This window comes from Ambystoma mexicanum, chromosome 12 (genome assembly GCF_040938575.1).
Source record: "Ambystoma mexicanum isolate Mex_15411 chromosome 12, UKY_AmexF1_1, whole genome shotgun sequence".
Lineage (NCBI taxonomy): Eukaryota > Metazoa > Chordata > Amphibia > Caudata > Ambystomatidae > Ambystoma > Ambystoma mexicanum.
The window spans coordinates 297071485-297096060 of NC_090936.1; the positions used below are offsets into that span (position 1 = coordinate 297071485).

General features: G+C 47.1%; 1 protein-coding gene across 1 annotated transcript in view; it reads left to right on the top strand.

Annotated features, from left to right (window-relative positions):
- The window catches only part of ETNK1 (ethanolamine kinase 1), a 408601-nt gene that overhangs the window by 83193 nt on the left and 300832 nt on the right, over positions 1–24576 (top strand). Inside the window, exon 2 of the mRNA XM_069628458.1 lies at positions 2538–2797. Within this exon, the coding sequence (XP_069484559.1) occupies positions 2538–2797 (260 nt within the window). The remainder of the gene's footprint in view (positions 1–2537; positions 2798–24576) is intronic.

Sequence of the window (24576 nt, forward strand, 5' to 3'; positions counted from 1 at the left end):
ATGATCTCTGTCCCCATACTTTTTCCTCTTTGGAGCAGGTTGGCTCCCCATCTCTCTAAGGGATGAAATAAACAACCTCCTCAAAATAAGACCAATAGAAAGTTGTGCCCCTGACGAGGAAAGTGTTTCTACTCCAGTCTTATCTTGTACTTCTTCTACTCGGAAATTCTCAGGCCTGAACAATGACTTTTCGGCTGCAGTTACTTCTGCACATATCGTGAGAGTCAAGCTGTCTGATATGAGGCTCCATCCTTATTTTCTACAAAGCATGCTTTTCTACAAAATAAAATGGTCCTGGATCTCCACCAAAATTACCACCAAAGTTTAGTTATCCTAGACTTTCATTTAAATGAAGAAATCCAGCCCCCAATTGTCTTTCCGATTTCAGAGGCTGAAGGCAAAATCTCTCCAAACATATTTGTGTCTTCTAGCAGAATAACGCTGAAATCGAAAGCGGCAAAAAGTTCCATTACATGCTAAACAGTTGACTGCCTACTATTACACGCATACCTGTTCCAAGTTGGTTGCATGCTTACCTTAGTCTGAACAAAGGTGGCCTTGTTAGCCTTCCGGAGACCTCTCCCCTTGAAGATATCCACCTAGTTGGTAAGCAGGCTACCCCACATTAATTCTCTGGACACAATTGCATAGACACCAGCTCCGTTCAGATATACTGTTTGGTCATGGAGAACTGTTAATTTTGGCAAAAAGACATTGTAGCTGTCCACCCAATAATCGGGCACTGACGAATCTCCCACAATGATGGTGGAAAGAGGGTGGGGCATGTGAGCGATCAGAAATGTGAGGCGGACGACTTGGTAAGAAGCCATTTTATTTAATGATCAGGATTTGAGGACTCCTCATTACCCCTAACCTAAAGAGGATTTCCCTACCTACAAATAAACTAAACGAAAAAACTCTAATAAAAGGATTCCCTTCCTCACACTTGTTAGTACATGAAACTTATAAAGGTAATACCTGGCAATTCAATTATAACAGAAATAAGTTATAATCAACCTACATCTAATAACTGTGTAACCTGGGCCCGATCCCCTTTACCAGATTCAAAGCAGTTATTTCAAAGATTAAAGAACATTCTGCATTTTAACAAAGCTCTGATCATAAAGTTCTTCCTGCTTCAAAGCGTTTTTCACTTGGTCTTTAACCAACAGTTCAACTAGATGACAAGTCTTTCTGTTCAGGTATAAACAAAAGTTCAGCCATATGAAAAGTCTTGATCTCTTCAATAATGAACAGTTCAACATGACCTCTTCTTTTGTAAGAAATAAGCATTTTCGTTGTTCTTCTGTATCAACAATAATGTTTTGTCAGGATGATTTTCGCCTCTCTCTCGCCTCTCTCTCGCCTCTCTACACCAACATTTCCCGCTGCACAGCCTCTGCAAGAAAGGCGATCCATGTTGGAGACCCTCTCAGGACCGACGCCAGCTTCCAAATAGTTGCGGGTCCGACGTCTGGTTTCTTTCTGTTGCGACTCACAGCCTCTATAACTGCTCTACCCCCCTGCTTCTAATTGCCTGCACCTGATGCGGCCTTATATATTCAAAAGTCCTGCTCTGGTGTGGGTCATTGGAACCAGTAGACTGCATCTTGCAGTCAAGTGCCTCCTGAGTCCCTCTTCCTCGTCCCAGTACGAAGTGCATTGTAGGACTTGAAGTCCCCAATTTTCTGATTATCTTCTTCAAAAATACAAGCTTCAGCATAATTCGATTTACTCTGTTTATTAGCTAAATCGTTAGGGAAGGTTTTTAGAGTAGTAACTGTTTGATTCAGAATTAAGGGAGAATTATATTCACCATGTGTCAGCGTATTAATGTTCTGATTCTCACCTCTGGTTTTCTTCTTTTGATCAGCAGTCTTTTCACGACCATCAGGGTGAGTAGTCTTATGAGCGAAGGTTTACTCTGACAGCAGGCTATTAAATATTCTGCCATAATTTTTTCTGAAGAGTGTTCTCTCCTGACGGAATCCTCTTGCTCCCTTTGGGCCATTCTCTTTCCAGGTGATCCACCCGACCTACGCAACCCCAAGGGTTAGGATCAGGTAGCGGCTGCCTCCACCTGGCCACATGAGATTTTAGGCAGGGATTCTGGGGGACTCTGCAGGATTCATCACAGGCATAGGAGTAGAAACACAGTAATGACTGCTGTTCGCCTAGTCCATAGAACCCTTTTCATCATACAGCCTTCCCTCCATCATTTATAAAGAACCCATTCTCTGTGTTGAACTTGTGGTTGATGTGTAGGGAGCATGTGTCCGAGGGGGAATAATGCTCTCCATGGCTGTGTATACATGGTGCGATTTCTTTTCACCTATAATGTTGATTGTCCTCATGCTCCTCCGCCCCTCATGTCTTCTTCCCAGCCAGATATACGACTATGGATGAATTGGGACTAAGATTACAATACTCGTTACGGTGGGTAACCTAATATTATTTTTCGTCAATTTTACTTGTGCTTGTAAAGACCCGGGTTTCTTTTTCCTGACACTTTTTCTCAATATCCTTTGTACATGTAGGTCTTCACAGACGGGATAACGAATAAGCTGATTGGTTGCTACATGGGGGAAGCTATGGATGATGTTGTCCTGGTGAGAATTTATGGAAATAAGACAGAACTATTAATTGATCGGGACGAGGAATTAAAGAGTTTTCGTGTACTACAGGCTCATGGTTGTGCACCACAACTATATTGCACTTTCAATAATGGGCTGTGCTATAAGTTTATGCAAGGTGAAGCTTTGAATCCGGAGCATGTCTGCAACCCCAACATTTTCAGGTTTGTGTGCATTTTTAATACAGTTTTTTTAATTTGTACATTTTTGTTGTTTAGATATCAATGTTCCCAAATCCACTAAAGGGTGTTTGGGGTGCGGGTAAAGAAAAGCAATCAATCACATTTCAACATTAAAAACAAGGATATAATGTAGTGAGATTAGACATGAACACCAGTAACAGGTGAGGAGCATTCAACATGAAATTTAAATCGTAAGATCATTTAAAGAAGACCAGAGACATTATAAAACATAGTGAACATTCCTTCTAGCATAGGATGCTTAACCTCAGTCAAATGTGAGATCAAAAACCTTTCCATTTTTGCAACTTTAAATTGTACTACAAACAAATATTGGTGCCCAGTAGGACCATTTTATTTAGTTTTTGCAAGTGCAAACATGGTGGGACGATTTCTGCAGCACAAATTACTTATTTAATACAATCCTAAAATTAGGCATGGAAACCATGATGAATCGGGGGCAGCTTTTGAAATTACTGGCACAGCGATAAGACCAGAATACTTTGGGCCTCATTACAAGGTAGGTGATGTGGGGTGGGGGAAAGTGGTGGCATTTCTGTTGCTGCCACTTTTCCCACACTGCCAAGTTAACATTTTTGACTTGGCACCAGTAGAATTACTGTGCGGTAAATCAGCAAATTTTTAGAGGAAAAGTAGAGGATTTACCTCCAACTTGTTGCAGAAGGTAGGTAAATCCTCCACATTACCTCCCAAAATCACTTGATTTACTGCACACTAATTCCGCCGGCAGGAAATCCTTCAAAAATCCCCATGGTGTCCTATGAACTCCAATAATGGGGAATTACCACACTTGTAATCCGGTGTTAACTGTAACCGAGTTTGGCAGCATTTCAGCAGATTTACCGCCAGAATACCACGAAACTCGTATTGAGGCCCTTAGTTTTTATCTGCAAACACAAGGAGGTTGCACGCCTTATGGAATACTGAAATAGAAACAGAAGAGTAAACTACAAAATAAAAAGGGTCCTTCTATCACAGGCTCATTGCCCAGGTTCCTTCTGTTAAAGCCTGCAGGCTTGAAAACTCACAGTAAGAATGTATAGAGTCTTCTGAATCTGTTTACTCCTATGATTGCCCTAGGACGCATATAATGGTTGTAAGGGGGACTGAAGGGTTGTTAGACCTGTGTGACCATGCCACTCTTACGTGTTAGATTTATATTTGGATAAATGGGTAGTCAGCAGCTATGCTATTGAGATCCTAGCTGACAATTTTGTGTTGACTCCTATGCAAGTGCGCTCTCTGTAGCTGACAAAATAAAGGAAAAATGGTTACGTTGCCTCATGAGAGAAGTCTAATTTACAAGTGGCATTTTGATAATACTGTATAGCGATTATACTGACAGGTTAATTATCCAAAAGGACCAATGGCCCTGATACGGTTACTGCAAAAAATACTTCTTTTATTGCGATCAGCCAATTTCTTGCTTCACAATCTCACTCTTATTCCTATATTCTCTAGTGGGTGTTCCAGACTACTCATTCAATGTCTATTCATTTGTATATATTGTAACGTTTGCAACACATAGTCCAATGTAAATATCCTCCACGGCCATGAGGTTCGCCCAAAATGTCTGTGCCAAGGCTAAGATTTGTTTATGGAGATAACTCTTCATTAGTATATCGAACGTTATTGTTTTACAGGGCAGTAAAGCAAAAGAAAACCAAAACAAAAATTAGAAAATACACGGAAAAATGGGTCCCATTGGTATAATGGTATTCCTATAGTGAAAAGAATGGCTACCATTTGTAGTTGGAACATTTTAACCTGATTATTATGTGGTGACTTAGCGTAGTGAAATTCACTAGAACAACCACTAGAAAATATAGGAATCTGAGTCAGTTTATAAAGCAACAAATTGTCTTGTTGCAATAATTTTTTTTTTTTCCCGTAACTGTATAATGACCACTGGTTCTTTTTTAAAATGAACCTGTCTGTCGTTCTAATCGCTATACAGTATTATTGAAGTGACATGTCTACTGGTTGGTCTGGAGTAGTACACATTGTGTAGTTCCAGAGATAAAAGGCATGGACAGGGGTGATGGACAGGGATGTCCCTGTCGCCCTATCCCTATCTTACCCGTAGAGGTGCCCATGATCCTTAACGCACTGACAGCTTTTGATTATAATTTTAGCCATCCTTTGGTTACATGCAAGAAAGCGGGGAATCATCTCAACTTGGCACACGTTTTGATGCCAACCATCTTTTTGCTACCAATCGTCGATTCTGCATCCAAACATTGAACCGCCATCCAGTCTGTCTTCAGACTGATACAGAACAAAGGAATTTCAGCCTGCAAGACTACACCTGCCTCCAGGCATACTGTATGGACAGTGAGGTGGCAGGTTATGATTTCTCAGACAGTGAATGCCTTCTGATTTCACCCCACACACCTCCCCACAAACATATTCTCATGAGTTACCTTGGTTCTGCTTGCTCTAACAAATTGAGAAGACTTAATTTAAATTGTGCCTTGAGTGCAACACCAAGATCATTTAGACGGGCACCCATAGGCTGTGTAACTAATGCTTTCCAAGCGTCCACCCCGGCGTGTAGGTAATGTAGACTAAAAATACTCAAAGAGCATACAATCGAGTGGTGGGCGGCGTATCGAATGCTGGAAGAGTCGGAGCAGAGGTTCCTGAGTTTGAAGAACCAAAGAAAGGGATGAGCCGATACTGGATTGGCACTTGTAGGAGGGTTCAAGAGAATTCCTCTCACCTGCTAAAATATTCAACTGGCTGGTATGGCCAAGACATATGGGAAAGGATTAGAGGGTTAAGGCTGGGAATGGCACCTGGAGGGGTTTGGCCAATTTTACTGAAGATATTACTCTGTTCATATCCACACAAGCAGCAACTCCAATGAAGACTTAAGAAGTGGACCATAAACTAGGGGCCTGATTCACAGAGCATTTTCCAATGGGGTTTTGCCATTATAAAAAGCTTCTGTGAATTAGGCCCTAGGAGTACTGTAGTCCCTATGGAGAGTACATTTTTATGTCTACTCCAGCATATTGGTTTGTAGGTCTTGATAGTAAACATTTCAGTGGCCAGAGTTTGTGGACAAAGCGGTACCTTTTTTGATTTAGATTTCATCAGGTGTAGGCGGAAGAATCTGTAATTGGGTCTGAGGCTTGAAAAAGCACACACTTCCCTAGATTTTGCAGCTGAGACGACCACAACCCATCAGCTTGAATTTTCTGAGTGATGCGAAACCTTGTTGACGGAGGCTACTAGGTCAGATCCCGTTGATTTGAAAGTTGGAACTGAGTGGCACGCACCCTGTAGTGGTTTTGGTACCACCAAAATGCATGTAGACTGCTGGTGAGAGAAGCTGAATTCTTACAGGTGGAGAAGGAAAAGCCTTTCCCTTTAAACCTGAAGTACTGAGATCAGATGTGCTTACTACGGATTAGAGGAAAGATGCCGTAAGAAGGCTCAGAAGCTGTTGGGGAAATTTCTTGGACCCTGTGGCCAGGATCTTTTGGTTTGCCTTCCTTACTCTGGACTAGAAGTCATTCCCCTCAAGCTCAGCAGGCACTCTAGTAGTGTGGCAGAGCAGGCCAGGCTGAAGTCTCGGGAGGAGGTTAAAAGGTACATTATGCATCGTTCACAAAAATCTATTTTTTATATAAAAAAAAGAACAGTTTCCAACAGGTAAGTAAACGTAGTTGCTTCTTACCTGTTAGTGTTGCATTTATTTTACATTTTCAGAAAAAATCAGTAGACTTTTCTGTTAGGGTAAAATGCTTTCATTGGAAAACTGAACACTTTTCCTATTTTGGCCAGAAAGAGTTTCGAGAGGGACCAAGGATAACCAGTTGTGCAGATTTGGGAAGTCTTTAGCTGGAAAGAGTTAACTGTGACAAAAGTGTCCTGTGGAGCCACAGAGGAGTTGAGGCCCCAGAGTAGATTTCGGTGAAGAAAGAAAGGACTGTACAGCAGAGCTGGAGTCTCTGGAGAGCAGGAACTAGTGTCCAAAAAGCCATTCTTCAGCAGGTTGTTTGTGGTTTCAAGGGGTGGTCATTGTAAATATTATTGGTGATAACCATAGGTTCCAGAGACAACCAGTGCAGGAGGTACTCAGACCTTTGGGAAAGAGCATATGTCAAGCCATAAGAGCTGTAAGATGGAGACGTTTCCATCTGCTGTAATGGACGTTGCAATTCTTGGGTACAGAGCTTGACTTCTGAGGCTTGTGTTGGCTTGAGAAGACCACTGGGAAAAACTATTATCGAAGATATTCTTGAAAAGTCATACCGGGGAAGGGCAAGCCATGGAGGAAAGACCAGGAGACTATAAAGCCAGTGTTTCAAGACACAGGCCACTAGAGCTTCCTAGACAGCGTAGATGGAACAGGGTTTGTCTGATGTCCTGGCATGATGAAACGCTAGGTGGTTCGCCAGAGTCTTTAGTGTGCTTGCAGCGTAGGTACTCATACTTCTGGATCCAGTGATGCAGGCATAGCCAGGAGCTTTAAAAAGAGATGAGGCCTTAGAGCAGGAGCTGTGACCCAGTTGTTCCCATTCACATTAGGGGGAAAGGAGGGCCCACAGTCTTTTCCTCTCTTCGTCCTCGAGAAATGGAGCTTCACCATTTGGATTTGGTGGAGCGACAAAGGGAGACTGGTGCAAAGCTTCAATCCTTCCTTGAGCATCATGCCTTCCCAGAATGCAGCTACAGAGTTCAGTAGTAGACCATGTGAGTGAGTAAGGGGGCTGCTTTTGTCCCCCTCGGGAGGCAGTGAGCGAACACAGCTCTCGCTCAATCGCACACCAGGACTCCTTTACACACAGGGCAGGGGGTCACCCAATGTGAGACCATATCTTTCTCTCTCCACTTTCTTTCGCTCTCCACTCTTTCGCTTTCGCTCTGCGCTCTTGCTTTCTCTGCGCTCTCGCCTTCTCTCTCTGTACTCTCACGTTTTTCCCTCTGCGCTTGCGCGTTTTACCCTCTGCGCTCTCACCTTTTCCTTCTTGCTCGCCTTCCCTCTCCTTCTTGCCTTCGCTCTCGCCTTTGCCTTCTCGCTCTCGCCTTTGCCTTCTCGCTCTCGCCTTTGCCTTCTCGCTCTTGCCCTCTTTCTCGCCCTCTCTATCCATGTTCTTTCTCGCTTTCTTTTGATGAAATGTGAGAGGGGGCCAGATAGACCCAGCCTTAAATCTGAGCCATATAACACATGTGAAAAAGCCACTACCGGCCTAGCAACAGGTCTAATACAGAGGGTGTACCTTATCTGGGACACTTTTGGGGTACCCCTTCTTTTGGACAGTCTTGCTGTGAGCTAAAGAAAGTCCAAAAGCCAGCAAAAATTACATGGGCTACCCCATCAGGTAAAAAAGTAAGCATTCTACCCGACATAAGTCACCATCGAGTTCTCTAAGAGAAAGTTTCACCAAAATATGTGCATTGCAGGAGCGGCATTACCTTTATTACTATTGGGTATTTATTGGGCATGGGTATTCACTTTCCATCTGGGTGTATCGAGGTGAGTGCTGCAGCTGAAAGACCCTCCTGGGCATTGAATCCTTGCTACATCTGCCCCCCCTTGAGGCCCCTAGCACCCGTGTGCACTGTTTTTCTCCCCCAACCCTTCGTTGTTGCATTTCCCCACCTGCCTCCCAGCCCGCCCCTTCCCCTGATAGGCTTGACTGCTCCTCTCAACTGACCCTCCCGTGGCAGCTCTCTGCCCGTGCAGCCCCTTCGGCTAAGGCAAAGGGCGGCTACCACAAAGTCAGCTCCATATCGTATCTGCAGGTGTTAGCAGGGGAAGCCAGTGGCCAGCCGTCAACCAGCATTGACTAGTAAGGTAGGAGTGGCCCGGGTAAAGAATAGAGCCATCACTCTACCCTGAAACCCCTGCCATATGGCAACCTTCCCTACACCACAATAATACTTTGAGTATTAGCCTGTGCCATGCTGGAATAGCGCTGTGACATTTGTGAAGTATTTAAATTGCTTTTCGAAATCTAGGCCCTTTTCCCACTTGCAGGACTTTCAGACCTATGTGTGTTGTCTCCGGGGTTTAAACTACATTGTGAAAGTAGTGCTGTTCTTTGGTTTTGCCTTCTTAGCAAAGCATTCATCTAGCAAGCTGTTCTATTGTTAGAGCTCCTGTCATCTTGTTCAATTGTCTACTATTGTCTCCTCTTTGTCCTGTCTGCTTGTGACCTTCCCTGTGTCCTTCCCTAGTGTTCTCCCACACGCCACCCCCTTCATCTTCTCCCCTCTCCCTAACTACTCTTTGGTGCTCCCTGTTTCTCCTATCTTTTCTTACTGCTTCTCTATCGACTATCATGCCCTCCTCACTAAATCTGGTAGGAAGAAATTAAAAAGGACATCCTGGTCTCCAACCCAGGCCTCCCCATCAGTGACACCTACACCAGTGCTTCCTCCAAGCAAACCCTCACCGACATCCTTTGTCGTTCCTTCGCCAGACCTATGGACTCTTCATATGGTCTCTGTGCTTTCTCCTTTCTCTTCTTCTCCCGTTAATGGTGGCACCCGGTGAGAGGCCCTCCTGGCCTCTTTCCACTCCTAAGGTCATCGTTAATGTTTACCTGAATGGTACCGTCTTGATCCAGGGCCCTCAGGCTAACTTTCTCCTCTTTGATACACTTTCCGCGCCTCATCAATTTCCTTTCCTCTCCTGCTGTCCTCTCTCTGCGGCTTCTTTGCCTCCCCCTGCTGTCTCCTCCTTGGCTGCCTTGCCTTCTCCTACTTCCTCTTCTACCCCTCCTCGGGCTTCTTCTACACCTCCACAGGGCGTACCTCTGATTTGTAACCCCTCCCCAGAAGTCTTTCAAGGACGTCAACCTTCTCCATATTGCCACTGTAAACTCTTGTTCGGCTGTCAAACACGGACATCTGCCGCCTCCTGGAAGAACTTTACCTCAATGTCCTCTGTCTCACTGAGACATGCTTCACGGCCAGCTCTGTCATAAGCTCTGAAACTCTCCTCCCTGATGGCTACAAGATCCTCTCGCGCCCATGCCCGATCGTTCCGGAGGGGGTGTAGCCCTGATCGTCCCTGAGTGGTTTACTATCGTCTGCGTTTCCGTAAGCACCTCATTACCTTCCTCTTTGCCCCTCGTCTCCGATGCTGATCTTCTCTCTCTCTTGGCACTGTGCACCTGGCCTAATCTCTGTCTACCTGCTCACCCTGCCACCCACCTGGGCAATTCCTTGCACCAGGTCTGTATCTGTAACCCTACACCCCCTGACCCCTTTTTCCTACACTTATCAGACATACCGTGTCTGCTGCCTTAAACCCAGCACTTGCCACTTGCTGGCTGCACTACCACAGTTTGTTGCCTTTTATTTATTTTTTATTATTTTTCTGTTTAACTTTGCTCCACACTTTCCAATTATCCCCCCTCCATGCACTTTTCTCCTTTCCCTTTCCCATAAACTTGCACGTTCTCAATGTCACTGGGCCTAGTACGATCGTTGTTTTTGTCATCCCGTGTTCCCCTTCCATGCCTTGTCTCGCTCTGAAAACCTTTTTTTTTTATTTAAACAATTTTTATTTTGTTTTACACCTCAATAACTTATTATGCAGTACATTATATCACAGTACATATCTTGTCTGTTTATTCCCCTACCCTGGCCTACCTTGCACCACAGCATTCTGCAATCCCTTGCTTACTCTCTACCAACCACTCTGATGGCTGCACCTTCTTGTACAGGGCTGTGTTCCGATTCCCTTTTATCTAATGTGGACGTAGCCAGCCCCGCAACCAACTGTCTCTCAGCTTCCACCACCCTCCCCCTCTTGGTCCGAGCTCCTACCTACGGCTTCTTGCCACACCACAGTTTCCACATTCACCTATTTCAGCAGGTCCCTCCACCATGCTTGCTCCAGAGGCCTTGTCTGCGCCTTCCATGCCATCGTTATTCTGCGTTTCGCTAATGTATATGCCAGATCCCTCAATTTACTCGCATGTTTAGCTCCACCCCCCCGCCCCCCCAGTAAACAAGCCAGAGGAGATCGGATTTGCAAGGTGATATCTGCCTTTCCTAGTGTTTGGTAGGTTCTGGGAGGAGGTGGCTCAATCTCTATGCAGGCCCAGAACCAGTGAGCGGGAGCGTTCAGGAGCGGTGCTCTTATACTTCTTTTAATTCATTTTTACTGTTCCTATGCTTTTATTTTAAAAGGAAACCATTCCAGAATGGTTTCGTTTTAAAATAACACTGTAGGAAGAAGTTGAAACTTGCACTTTCAGTGCACTGCACTGGATGTTCCCTTAAACAGCAGGCGCATGTTTTTTGGGGTTTGCATTTTGCATGGTAGGAGGTGTGGCGATGGGGTTTTTGGGGAGCGGTGCAGACCAGAAGGGAACATATTTCCACTACTTCTTTTCGTACACTTGGACCACTGCCCAGAACATATGAACCAGATCTACCTGCACCTCCCCGCTCTTCGGACACGATTGTATCTCTGGCTAAATGTTGCTCTTCTATTCGGGGTCAGATGGGCTCTATGGGTTATAAATAGTTTGGATCTGTTGGAGCCTTGCGTTCCTGGACACTTTTGTTTTGTGGTACACCGTAGCCCTATTCCACACTGTGTTTGACATTGGTTCTTTCAAGTCTGCTTCCCATTGTTGTCTCATCTGTCCCATCTCCCACTTTGGACGTTAACAGCTCATATATCCGCGACTCCATGCCCACCTTCTGACACATCGTAAAATGTCTCAAATGTCTCATCTGGCTGCATTGGCACTTCGGTCTCCGGCCATCTGCTTCTTACATTCCTCAGTAAGCAGGAATATGTAAGGTGTTGCCCTGAGTGCACCCAGTTTCCCTCATCAATACCTCCAAACCCTTTAGGCGAACCCTCCTCCATCAGCTCTCCCACTGTCGCCACACCTATAGGTACCAGTATTTCCTCACATTGCACCTCAGTTGGTCACTCATCCCTTCCAGCGCCACCAGCGGAATCGGCAGGGAATATGGTGTGATTCATCAGTTGGCTCTACGCCACATTACACACCCCAATCTCGTCAGCCTGGGCACACGCGTTGTACGAGAGTCGGTTATCCATGTAACTTTGTTAAAAAAGAACTGGGTTCTTGTTCTTTGTAACAGCCTTGACTCAAGTTTGTTAACCAGATAGCAGATAGCCATTTAGCTACAAATTGCAACTGGCTAACCACGAAATATACTTCAAAGTTGGGTAGTTTTATCTTGTTAGGGAGAATTCTCTGTTTAGGCTGAATTTCCTAACCTAGTGAGTCCCCCAGCAGCTTTGGTGGATTTCTGGAGTTTGTTTTTTTCTCCTGCCAAGAGTGAGACTCTTTTTCTCCCACTCTTGGACATGATTTATGGTGTTCCTTTGACTGCTAATGTGTTTTATGGGCTATGGGGTCCTTTACTCCATAGGGTCTCATGTGTTTTTACTATGCGTGTTACACAGCACCCTCCGTGCAGTGACACAGGGGTGTCATAGTGACACCCTACCATAGACTCCATACCCTGGGACTGACTACTGTCTCCCAGGGCATGTAAAGTCACCATTTGGCTTTACTAGTCCCAAATTATGAACAGAAACCAGTACAAACCATCCTATTGTGGACATACTGGTCGGGGCAATTCGATTGCCCCGGGGTCTGTTAGTCGAGGGGGCACGTCTCCGTCCCCCCTGATCGAGTTTTGGCTGGTGGCAGTGGATACTACTTTTTATATTCGACCGCGAATATATCTCTATGGGATTTTCCCATTGTTCGAGGCTACCAACTTTAATTTAATTCTCATAGCCTCGAACATAATATTAATTTGCCGGTTGGTATTTTTTGCCAGGACTCTATTCTAAAATGGCGTTTGTGTTCTCTTCTGTGACTCCAACCCAAGTCGAGCCCTTTGTTCCACTTTTGGCGGGCTTCTCCACAGAAGCCTCCCAAAGTGGTGCCACTCTGTGTGGGTACCACCGGGGGTGTGGGAGGGGGTGTAGGCACCCTGGACTGAGTTACCTTGGTAACTCAAGTCGCACTCTTGTGTGATTGGCCCAACCGGCTCACCACTTAGCATGTTTGATTGACAGCTAGGCTGAGTGAATAGGGGTGTGCTGCATAAAAGCAGGGCTTTGGGGACTGGAACTTCAGAAGTCGCCACAGGACCTGAGAATGCGACGAGGGAGAAGCTGAGCCGACCTGCTACGACGACACCACCGGTGGAGCCCTGCGGAACCGACTCGCCACTTCCCGACGACAGAGAAGATCTCCCTGCTGGAGTCTTCTTCCCCTGACTGGTGGGCACAACCAGTTTACCTTCTTTTTCTTGCATCCCAGGATGTCTTGTGGTCGAATTGCCCGTGCCAAGCACCCCGGCAACCGGATAGCCACTTACCCCTGGACCGCGGATAAAAGGACCGCTCCTTTTAACTGAGAACTCCGCGGCTGGTTTCTTCCCTGGCAGTGCAACGGACTCCTGTCTTCCTCCCCGACGAGATCCTCTCTTCCCCCGGACGAAGCACCGACTTGCATCCGCTGCCAGGAACAACTGCCCCCGCTGGAGTATTCTCACCACTTTAAGGTACCGTGTCCGCCATGCCTCCCTTTCTAAAGATTGCTACAAGGTAATAATAATCCCTTCCCCTTCTGGACTGACCGCCTTGACCATCTAACTGGTCCCTTTCTTTTGGTCCAACTCTTTCTGAACCTTTTCGAGACTTTCGTGCACTTTTCAACCGTGTGACCTTGGACACATTTCGTTCTGATCCTCTTAAAGTGGATCCGGCTTTCTGAACTCTAACTTCACGGTTTGATTCTGCCTTCCTCTCTTGCTGTGTTCTTTTGAAAGTGTTGGGATCTGTTTCAATTTATGCTCTGCCTTTCTCTCCCTTTTAAACTGAATTATTAGAGTGCCATCTGCGTTAAGCGCTCACCGCTGTCCGAAAATAAGTGGGGCTTTACTTAAGACTTGTCTAATATTCTTCTAAGGGAGTGTATATCTTTTAGTGACCGTGTTTCTGAACTGCTTAATATTAGTGCCTGTGTGTGTGTGTTAGATGTGGTTTTAAATAAATAATTATATCTCTTTTACACCAAGCTCTGGTCAGTGTTTGCTTGTTCTACTATGTTCTTTTGACCTATTGTGAATACTCTGTATACTGCCTAACTCTTCTTGAGGGAAGTCTGACTGCTCAGCCACAGCTACCAAGTGAATCTGTGTGGTACAGACTGCTACCAAGTGGGTTTACTGCCAAACGCCTGTAGTCTTAAATCTTTTGCAGTGGTCCCAGGGGGAACTGCACAGGTTTCTGCCTAACATGTCTCCCCTAGTTCATATGAGTTCTGAAGCTTCCAAAGCGCCACTCTGCACCTTGAGTTATGCCATAGGAAGTTTCTACATATGCTATGTAGCTTATGGAAGAGCGACCTTGGTATCGCAAATGGGACATTTGTGAAAGAAAATGAAGGTGTCTCGGGAGCACCCCCATTTTCAGCAGTTGTACCTGTCCCATCATGGACAACTGTAATGTAACCCAAAAGGACGTGGTGTTTTCAATTCCGTTCATTGCTCTCACTGTGTTCCGTGTGTGTTCTGTCTGAGGATCATGATAAATGTCCACCCCCAAATAACAGAATGTGTCCAATTCCCATTTAATTGGCAGCACCGGCAGTGTGCACACTGTCTTCCCGATATATCTGCCTAGTGGAAACAGACTCAACTTCTGTGGATTAATTGTTATGCCTGACAAAGCAGCATATCGCTCCATCACGTCTAGAACATATTGCTGATTTGTCTCGGGATGTTGTAAGTAAAGAAGCATATCATCTGCATACAAAGAGATGAGATACCTCCCCCCTGGCATGTCTATCCCCGCCTCACCATATTCATCTCTCAGATAAACAGCCAGTGGCTCTAACGCCAAGATAAAGGGCATCCGAGACCTCGGTCACCCCTGTCTAGTACCCTTACTTACCTGCCATTGTTCTGAGATGACTGCGCCCGTATTGACCCTAGCCACTGGTTCGTTGTACAACAGTTGCACCCATTTAATATATGTCGGTCCCATACTAAATCTTTCCAACACCGACAGTAGCCATGGCCATCTAACCGAATCAAACAACTTAACTGCATCTAATGATGCAACCACGCATTGTTGCCTATCTCCTTTGGTGCAATGTATTACGTGGTGCAATCTATGAAAATTAATGGGGATATTTCTATGCAGGGCATATCCTGTCTGAGCCGAGTGTATAAGCTTGGCTATGATCGGTTTGAGCCTTAGCACCATTACTGCTCTGGTTATCTTCCCATCTTGATTCAGTACTGAAAGGGGTCTATACGAGCCACAGTCTGTATCTGACTTATTTGGTTTCAGAAGGGGGACAATCAACGACTCCCTTAAGGATCCAGGCAATCTGCCCGTTTCCAAAGGTTTGTGAAGCATTTCTAGCAGTGGAGCCAGGATTTCTATCTTGTATTCTTTGTAGAATTTGCTGGGGAGCAAGTCTGTCCCCGGGACCTTGCTTGTCGGTAGTTCTTTGATCACATATTCTAGTTCATCTGTTGTAATGGGGACTTCAGCCTATCTCGGTCTTCTATACTTATCTTGGGCAGGCTAATCTCAGACAGTGCTTCCTGTATCTCTGCCATATCACACTCTGAGGTTCCCCCATACAATCGCTTTTAACATTTATTTTCGCCATGTGTTTCGCACAACTCTCCGTTCCCACCACTGCTCTAACTCTCTCCTGTTTGTTCTCGCTTTTATAGAGCTAGGCCAGCAATCGCCCCCAGCTTGTCCCCTTCTGTGTGGTCTCTCAATGTACCTCTTGTAGCTCAAATTGCTTAACCTATCCCAATGCTTATTGTAGGCGGGCCACCCCCTGTGCTTCTTCTAGGGACCTTTCCCTTGCCTGCGCTATAGCCTCTAGCCTGTCCTCCGCCAGCTGCAAATCTTGTAGAATTACTTCTGTATGCCCTTTGACTTCGATATAGCTGCTGCCCTTACTACTACTACTTTAAAGGCCTCCCATAGTGTACCTGCTGAACTCACACTGCCCTTGCTATACTGAAATATTCTTGCACGCCCCCCCCCCCTTTTAGATGTTCCTGGGAACCCTGTATCTGAGTTCCTCCACCCTAAGTCTCCATGTTGGAATCTTGGCTCGGAGGGTGGGGGGAGCCTGCCATGTGACCACCAGTGGCACTCTGAAACCTTTGTGTGGGAGCGTGATAGAAATAAAATTTCATATCATACACAGGCCTACTCCTCTTTCAAATGCCTAGTTTGCAGGCTCGCTCTCTCCTAGCCATTCCCTCACTGTGGCTACCATCTATCTGCCCTCTGGTCTGATCTCCTCCTTCCGCCCTGAGTGGGCGGACCTCGCCTCTTCCCTCCCTGGTCTCGATCACTCAACTCCTCCTTCTTGGGACTTTAACATCCACCTGAATGCTTCCTGTCCTTCCTCTGGACTCCTTTGCGACCTCTCCGACTCTCTCACTCTCTATCCTCACCTCTGGCCCGACTCACCCTTGCAGGGCACACTCGGGATGTTCTGAGCTCTACAGACCTTCCCCTTTCTATCCCTCTCACCACTCCTCTCTCCTGGAGTGATCACTTTTTCCTTTCCTCCCAGCTCACTCTCTCCACCCCTCAGGCTAAGCCAACTCCAGCACTGCCACCAACCTTCTCGGTTATCCGATCCATGAAGCATGTCAGTTGAGGCTTTCGCCGCCACTGTCTCACCCCCTCCCCCTTTGGTCGACTCACACCCTGACAGTCCTTTCTATGCTCCACTGTGCTATATCTGATACTTTTGATGTTCTTGCCCCTATCATGAGAATCCACTTGAAGCTCAAAGCTAAGTGCAACTCCTGGTACGACTCGGACCTCGTCACCCTTAAACTCAAGTGCATGGTGGCTGAGAGGAAATGTCGTGCTTCCTGTACATCCTAACAAACTGGCCTGCCGCCTGCTCCAAAGGCAATACCGACTCTGTCCGCACCAAGAAGAGACCCTCATCGAAGCCAGCGTCTCTGCGGCATCCAACAGCTCGGCTGAACTATTTCAAATCTGCAAGGAGCTGGCCAATCCTGCTGCAGTCTCTACTTCTCCTGTCCCCTCCCAGGCCCTCTGCACGGCCCTGGCTTCTCATTTCATCTCTAAAACTCAGGACATAATGTCCTCTCTCTCTTCCTCCCCGCCTCCCTCTACTCCCTTCTATTCCTCTGGCCCTTCTGTGGCCACCTCTCCTCCCTTCTTCTCTGCCTTTCCCCTGTTCTCCCCAGACAAGGTTTCTAGACTAGTCTGATCTATGAAAGCCTTGACAAAACAGGTGCTCCCATGTTCCTCTTAAAACCATCAAGGACCACGTTGACACCCTGGCCCCTGCTTTGGCTGACTTCTGCAACCACTCCTTTGCCACTGGAGTCTTCACCCCCACCCCCTTGAAGCACTCCTTTGTGCACCCTCTTCATAAGAAACCCTCAGCCGCCCCGCCCCCCCCCACCCCCCTGCCCTGCTAACTACCGCCTAACATCATCACTCCTTTGCTTTCTTCCTTTCCTGGACAAACTCCTGGAAAAGCTGGCCACCTCCCAGCTTAATCTTCACACTGAATTGGTTGTTTGTCTCCATGACCATCAGTCGGGCTTCAGAGCTGCCAGAAGCACGGAAACTGCTCTCCTGAACATCCGTCAAGACCTACTCTCCAACCTTGACTCCAATACCCCCTATGTCTTCATCTTACTTGATCTCTCTGCCACCTTTGACACGGTCAACCATGCCATCCTGCTCAACTGCCTTCGTGATAACCTGGGTATCACCGATCAGGCCCTGGCTTGGCTGACCTCTTTCCTCTCCGACTGACCCTCCCAGGTCCAACTTGGGTCCCTCCTCTCCTCTCCTCTATCTATATCTCTACCTGTGATGTTCCCCAGGGATCTAACCTCTCTCCCTTCTTGCCCACTGCATTGCTGCTTTCTACTCCAACATTCAATGCTATGCGGACGACTCGGCTCATTTTCAGGCTCCCTTCCGCCACTCCTTCTCTTCTCTGACTGTCCGCTATCCAGGATTGGTGTGCCGCCAACGATCTCTGCTTTAATGCCAGTAAGACTGAGATTCCCGTCATCAGCACACTTGCTCCCTCCTTATCCCGATGCTCTCTGGCTGGCCTCTCTTGACCCTCTTACTTCTGCCACCTGTGAGGCTAAAATCCTAGGGGTCATCTTCGACTCCACTTTCTCCTTCTCTCCTCACATCTGACGTCTCTAAGAAGTCTCACTACCAGCTGCACCACCTCAGATATTCATCCTTTCCTCTCCTTCCCCAGAAGCTCACTGTCTCCAGAGCTCTGGTTCTCTCCAGGCTGGACTACTGCAACAGCCTCTTTCTAAATCTTCCTGCTTCTACTCTCCGCCCTCTGCAACTCATCCAGAACAGGACTGTGAGACTTGTCCTTGACTTCAAGCCCAGGGATCGTATCTCTCCAGGACTGAAATCTCTGCACTGGCTCCCAGTGGCTATGAGGATAAGTTCAAAACCCTCTGCATTGTCCGCAAGGCCTTCTGGGACCTGGGGCCTCAATACCTCCAACTCTCTTCCTGAATATCTTCCTTCTCAAGCTCTTCACTCATCTGCCTCCAACTCCCTCAGGGCCAGTCACTTCTCCAAGCAACGTGTTGGTGGTAGATCTCATATATTATATATATTCTGGATCAAGCTTGGAGATAGTTCCATCTCAGACCAGTTTGTTCAAGGCCCATTTGTAAGTTTTTTGTTTACCACATTTAACTGCAAATGTAGATGGGGGGGGGGGTGGGGACGGCCCAGGGGGCGGCCCAGGGGGGCTAAGGGTTGGATTTAGGTATTTATAAAGGCGTAGGTGATCCCGGGGGCAGGGGCGAGGGGGGTTGGGCAGGGAGTGTTCTACTCCACCCCTGCATTTCTTGCAGTGAAATGTGTTAAAAAAAACAATTTGAAAAAATGGGCCTTGTGCAAATTGCTGCTAGGAAACATCATAGCTCTCCTAACTTCGGGACACCGCAGAGTGCTTTACAATCGTATTGCTTAAGTCTGAATCTGTGGCATTGGCGGGTGAGGGGGATATGGCGGAGTGCAGTTGTTGCCCTAGTTGGGGAAAGGGAAAAAAAAGTAGACACATTTGAAAAACAAGCATTGGCAAAGCCAACTGTTTTGGCTTTTGTTTATAGGCATGAGAAAGAAAGTCAATGATGGGAGTACCTGGACATATGACTGCAGTGCCTGTCGGATGCCTATCTAATATATCTAAACACAAGCTAAAACTGTTGGCTTTTTCAGTGTTTGTTTTAAATAGGACTTCATCAAAAGGACACGCATATTGGTTATGAAAGTGGCTGATGGTACACTTGTTTTAAGACCATTTCTTTACACCACTAGCGCATTTCTACCTACAGTTAAGCAATTAACTGTGAAGAATGCTTTGGAATAACATGTAGGCACTTGCAGCACTAGGTTTGCCGTTGCTGCTTGAAAAAGCTAGTTTAAAGAGATCCTAGGAGGATGTGTTTAGTGCGACGAGGGGGCAGGCAGTGGATGGAATGGCTCCTTAGGAATTGGCCTGGTCATGGTCAGTCAATGGTAGGTAAATAACTAAATAACACCCACAAGCTTTACCCTTCCAACATCCCATCTCAATCCTATCTTTACGCCAATGCAATTGTTTCAGGCTATAAAAGTGGTGCTTCAGTGCCACTCAACAGTCATAAATAAAAATGACTCAATCAAGATGACCACTCGGTGCTTCATCAAGACCCCACGATTCTCACAACTGCTTTAAACACCAGACCTGACTTGCATATTGACTCAAAAAATAGTGAGCCAGTGTCACACAACTACCATGCAAATACTGAAACCACTAGGTCATTCTCATCCTAGCACTGAATCACAACACAATCGGCAAGTCTTGTGTGTTTGTTCACCTGGCAAATCTCAAACAATTAATCGTTAAAAAAAATATTAATAATAAAAAAAGGGTTCCAGTTTCCCACTCTATTTCATGGCAGAGAGATTGTTAGAAAGTTGAAGCCCCTGACAGGATGAAGGCACAATGAACAATAAACTCACTTCATACATAGCACCTGGGACTGGCCTTGCAGTTGTAGACCACTCTTAACAGGACAATTTCAATGACCACATTCTTCCACTTGGGCTGCATTAATCGGTGCCTACTCAAGCCCCTGTCAGCTCCAGAGGACACAGGGAAAAGATGCTTACAAACGCGCAAAGAGTAAACACACAACATTCTTTAATTCTTCAGACCCACTGATATTAAACAGGGTGAAAAAAAAAACATGTTCTGGGGTGCGGTGGTGGTGGTGGAACGGGCATTACCAAAAATGTAAACAGATATGTAATGCATTAAACCTTAGTAGTCGGACCTATGGCAAGATAACCCAGCAGGCAGGTGTCTCCCCGTGAGACATACAGCTTGGGCATTGCAGCGTGTGCGTCTGGGCACTGAGCCATTAGGAACAGCATTAACGTGAACATTCAAAATAGTTTTATTTTCCCCCATGCCATTAACACTATGAAAAAAAATCTGCTAACCCCCTCAAGTTCAGGTAGACTAGTCGTCTCTGAAAAACACGTCACATCAATGTGCAAGTCGTACCTTTTCCCCCTCTTGGTGCAAGTGTGGGAGTCAAAGTCTCGGTTATTGTCAAGTTTATAAATTGAAAATGGTGTGTGAAATGTGCACTCCAGTGCATTGCAGAGGGTACACCCAGAGGCTTCTGGGATAGTGGTGCCCTCAAGACATGGGTAGGTGAGAAGCCTGCCATGTGCAAGTAATGTGTCTACCTCTGCAGGTGAGATGGAGCCAGCCCATGGCTGGAAGGAAAATGGGAGGAAATTCCTATACATTTCACTTAGCAATGTGCAAATGGGTGGGACACATAGTCAAACTACATCCTCGTATGCCAACCTGCATTGAAAAGCATTACAACAAACCTGCATCTAAAGCCCATGTTTGAAGCTCTCATGTTAAAGCTCTTATTTTAATGACAATAGTTTCGGCTTTATAGGTAGTACTTTCCCCACTCGCTTCCAGGGAGAACCAGTGGGCCGAAAAACCATTAAATAAACACTGCGGCTTTCCAGTAGAGTGAACAAGAGCGTTACACTCTAACGTGATGCTGATAATTGTCTCTATTTTAAACAATTAAACAACTAAATAATCGAACTGGTGTCCTTTGGACACTGGAATAATATCCACCAGCAAGGCAAATACGCACTTGCTTTAACTAGTGCTGCCTGTACTACCTTGCATGATCCTGTGTACCAGCAAGCACGTATGGCATGCACATCCTAAGGTGCATGTATTTTGTGTTAGTAAAAATTATATATCGCTTTAACTCCTACGTCCCGTCCCCTTTCCTCCATACTTATGTGGACATTCCGTCCAGTGGGAGGGGGCCGGAGCACTTTGTAAAAAAGCATCAAATTGAAAAATGTGTCCTTCTCGTTTTACGTGGGGTACCGCACGTGGCCGTAATCCCGCCCTACTGAGCTCCGCCCGCGCATCGCCCTTCAGTCCTTTTCTCCGCGTGGTCGGGGCTCGACGCACTTGCATCACCGGAAAGAAATCTTTTTTCTTCTTTCCCGTTGTCCTCCTCTCCTGCTGCGGTTCTGCGGTCGCCTAGTCCTCAGTCTATGCCGGATTGTTTGGTATTTGTCTCTTGTCCTCTTGCGAACGTCACTTCGCTGGGGCGGACCCCCATGTTTGGAGTGTCTGGGACCGGATCACCGTTGGGGCTCGTGTTTCTACTGCAACTCCCTTTCGGTCCAGGCACTTCAGCGTCGTCTTCATCGGTAGGAGGAAGTCTTCCAGCGAGTTCCTCCACCACATTTTCAACTATTCATCGATGGAAAATAAGTTCTTACTTTTTAGGGCCCACCAAGCCGGGGGACATTTTTCTGTGGCCCTCCAGGTTCGGGAGGGGCTTTAAGAGCTCTGCTACCAGGGTTTCCTCTGAGGTGCCTTGCAGGCCTAATGGGTGTACCAGGCTTTTCTCAGAGTTCCCGTGAGGGGCCTGCCTAACACCGGATTACGATCCAAGGTTCACCAATGTGGTGCGAATAGCCAGCCCAGTCGTGCTGAGTGTTTGGGTAACGGAGTTCGCTCCGAGGTTTCCTTCCCGTACAAACACCAGAGTGCGCCCTGATGCCTCCGTTGAGGCTTCTTTTACCGAACCAGGGTTTGAGGCCCCTCTTGGAGCCTTACAGACCGGACTCTGTTCGAGGTTCCTCTCATTGAGGCTAAGGTGTGTACTGACAGAACTGACAGACCCGTTAAGGTCTTGTCTGTGAGGTGGATTCCTCAACATTCCCTAGCTCGCAGTGATACCGGTTCTGTTGAGGGGGCACAGGGAGAGGCCGCTGACCATAACTCTTGTTACCGGCTTTGCTGAGGTTCCTCTGTTGGAGGCCAATTCAAGCCACCCCTTCAGGATGTCCAGTAAACATCCGAGGGCCCCCAGTACCGGCTCTGCCGAGGATCTTTGTGTCAAGGCTAAAGTTTTGATCAAGTCCCCTGAACATCCTGTGGAGATACCTGCCTCACCCACACATGTGACACAGTTCTCTTCAGGTGTGGACAAAATGGCGTGTCTACGGCAACCATTTTTTTGATTCTTCCCTTACACCCATGCTATCGACGATGGGTGCTGGCAACCTTCTTTTTGGTGAAAAACAGTTTCCACGGGTCAGTGCAAAATGACTGGCGTGCTCGGATGCCACTACCGCATACGGTCTCGCTTCCTGGCAGCCTTCCTTATTACGTCATGGGGTATGCGCCTTATGAGCGGCCTCTGCCCACCCAAGTGTCTAAATCTTTGTCAGAGGATGCCTTTTTCGGGAAGTTTCAGAGACTTATGCACTCTGACCCCATGAGGGAGTACTGTAAGGGCCTTTCTTATATAGCTCTGTCACCAGGGTTTCCCCTGAGGTGCCCCAAGGGCTTAACAGGCGTACCAGAGAGTCCTATGAGGGTTCTGACGGACATTGTTCTGAGGTTTGCCATCACGGTGCTAAAGTTAAGCCCAGTTCGGCTGGGTGCTGGGATAGCAGGGTTCACCTGAGGTCTCAGTTTCTGGAACTTTCCCCGCTGTAACCCAGTTGAAACCTGAGGTTCCTCTTGTGGAGGCTAAAGTCTATATCAACAGATCCGAGAGGCCTTCTCAGAGGGTCTTGTCGTTGAGGTATTGTCCTCAACCATCCCACGCTCACGGTTGTGGTGATACCAGTTCTGTCGAGGGGGCTCACGGACCGCATTCCCTCTGGTACCAGCTTGGCCGAGGTTCCTCCGTTGGAGGTTAATTTTGAGACTGTTTTGAAGATGTCGACTAAACATCAGAGACCACCCAGTACCGGCTCTGCCGAGGATTCTTGTAAGGCTAAAGTGTTCCTTAAGTCCCCTGACTCTCCTGAGGAGGCAGTTGCCTCAGCTACGCATGTGACTCAGTTCTCTTCAGATGGCGACAAAATGGCGGCCCAACCTGAGTAGCCTACAGCGGCCATTTTGTATAACTCCCTTACACCTTTGCAACGTCTGGTGCTGGGAGCATTCCTTTCGGCAATAGTAACCCGTTTCGCCCTTCTTTTGACCGGTGTGTGTGGGCTCTGCTGCCTCATACTGTCTCGCTCCCTCCTGCTTTTGCTCCACTGATCTATGTGGACCTTCCTGGCAACCATCCTCCTTGTGTTTTTGGGGGTAGGTCCCTTACAAGCAGTTTCTTCGTCTTTGACACTCAAGCCCTTGGCTGAGGATGAGTTTTTTGGGAAGTTTCAGATGCTTGTGCACTCTGACCCTATGAGGACGTATTTCGAGCGTCTTTTCACTCCTGTTCCGCCCCGGCCGCTCCGGTTCAGTTTTTCTTTTAAAACATGAGGCAGTAATCGTGGAGGACCAGTCTTCTGTTCCGCCTCGTTGGGAGGAGCCTTAAGCGGATGAGGACGGCGTTGAGCAGCCCCATTCAGTGAGAGCATTCCATGACCGGGAGGGGCTTGTGTACCTCTGTGACCAGGGATTCCCCTGAGGTGCCTCAAGGGCCTAATAGGCGCACCAGAGTGTTCTCTGCGGGTCCCTCAGAGGACCTGCCAAAACCGGACGTGGTTCCGAGGTTCACCATTTGGGTGCTAAGGGTCCGCTCAGTCCGTCTGTGGCTGTGTATACAGGGTTTCGGGCTGAGGTCTCCATTTCTGGAGCGTTCCACGCTGATACCGGGGTACGCCCTGAGGTCTCACTTTCTGGTGCTTGTCACACCAAGCCACCGCTCGTGTCCCCTCTTGAGGGAGCTATATGTCCCATGTTAAAATCCTAGGTTCCTCTAAATACAGTACCGACGGAGTCGAGGGATCCTCTAAGGGTCCTGTCGGTAGGGTACATTCCTCAACCGTCCCACGCTCTGGGTTGTGATGGTTCCGATTCTGTCGAGGGGGCAAAGAAGGTGATCAGCAACAGGCCTTCCAGTACCGGCTCTGCTGAGGTTCCTCCATTGGAGGCTAATTCTGGGTCAGTTCCTAGGTTGTCCACTAAACATCCCAGAGCTATCAGCACCGGCTCGGCCGAGGATCCTTGTTTCAAGGCTAAGTATTTAAGTCTCCTGACTCCCCTGAGGGGACAGTTGCCTAATTTTATCCTATGACGCAGTTCTCTTCAGGTGTTGACTAAATGGTGGCCCAACTGCCTTGGTCCACAGCGGCCATTTTGGATACCTCCCTTACACCAACTTTAATGACAACTGGT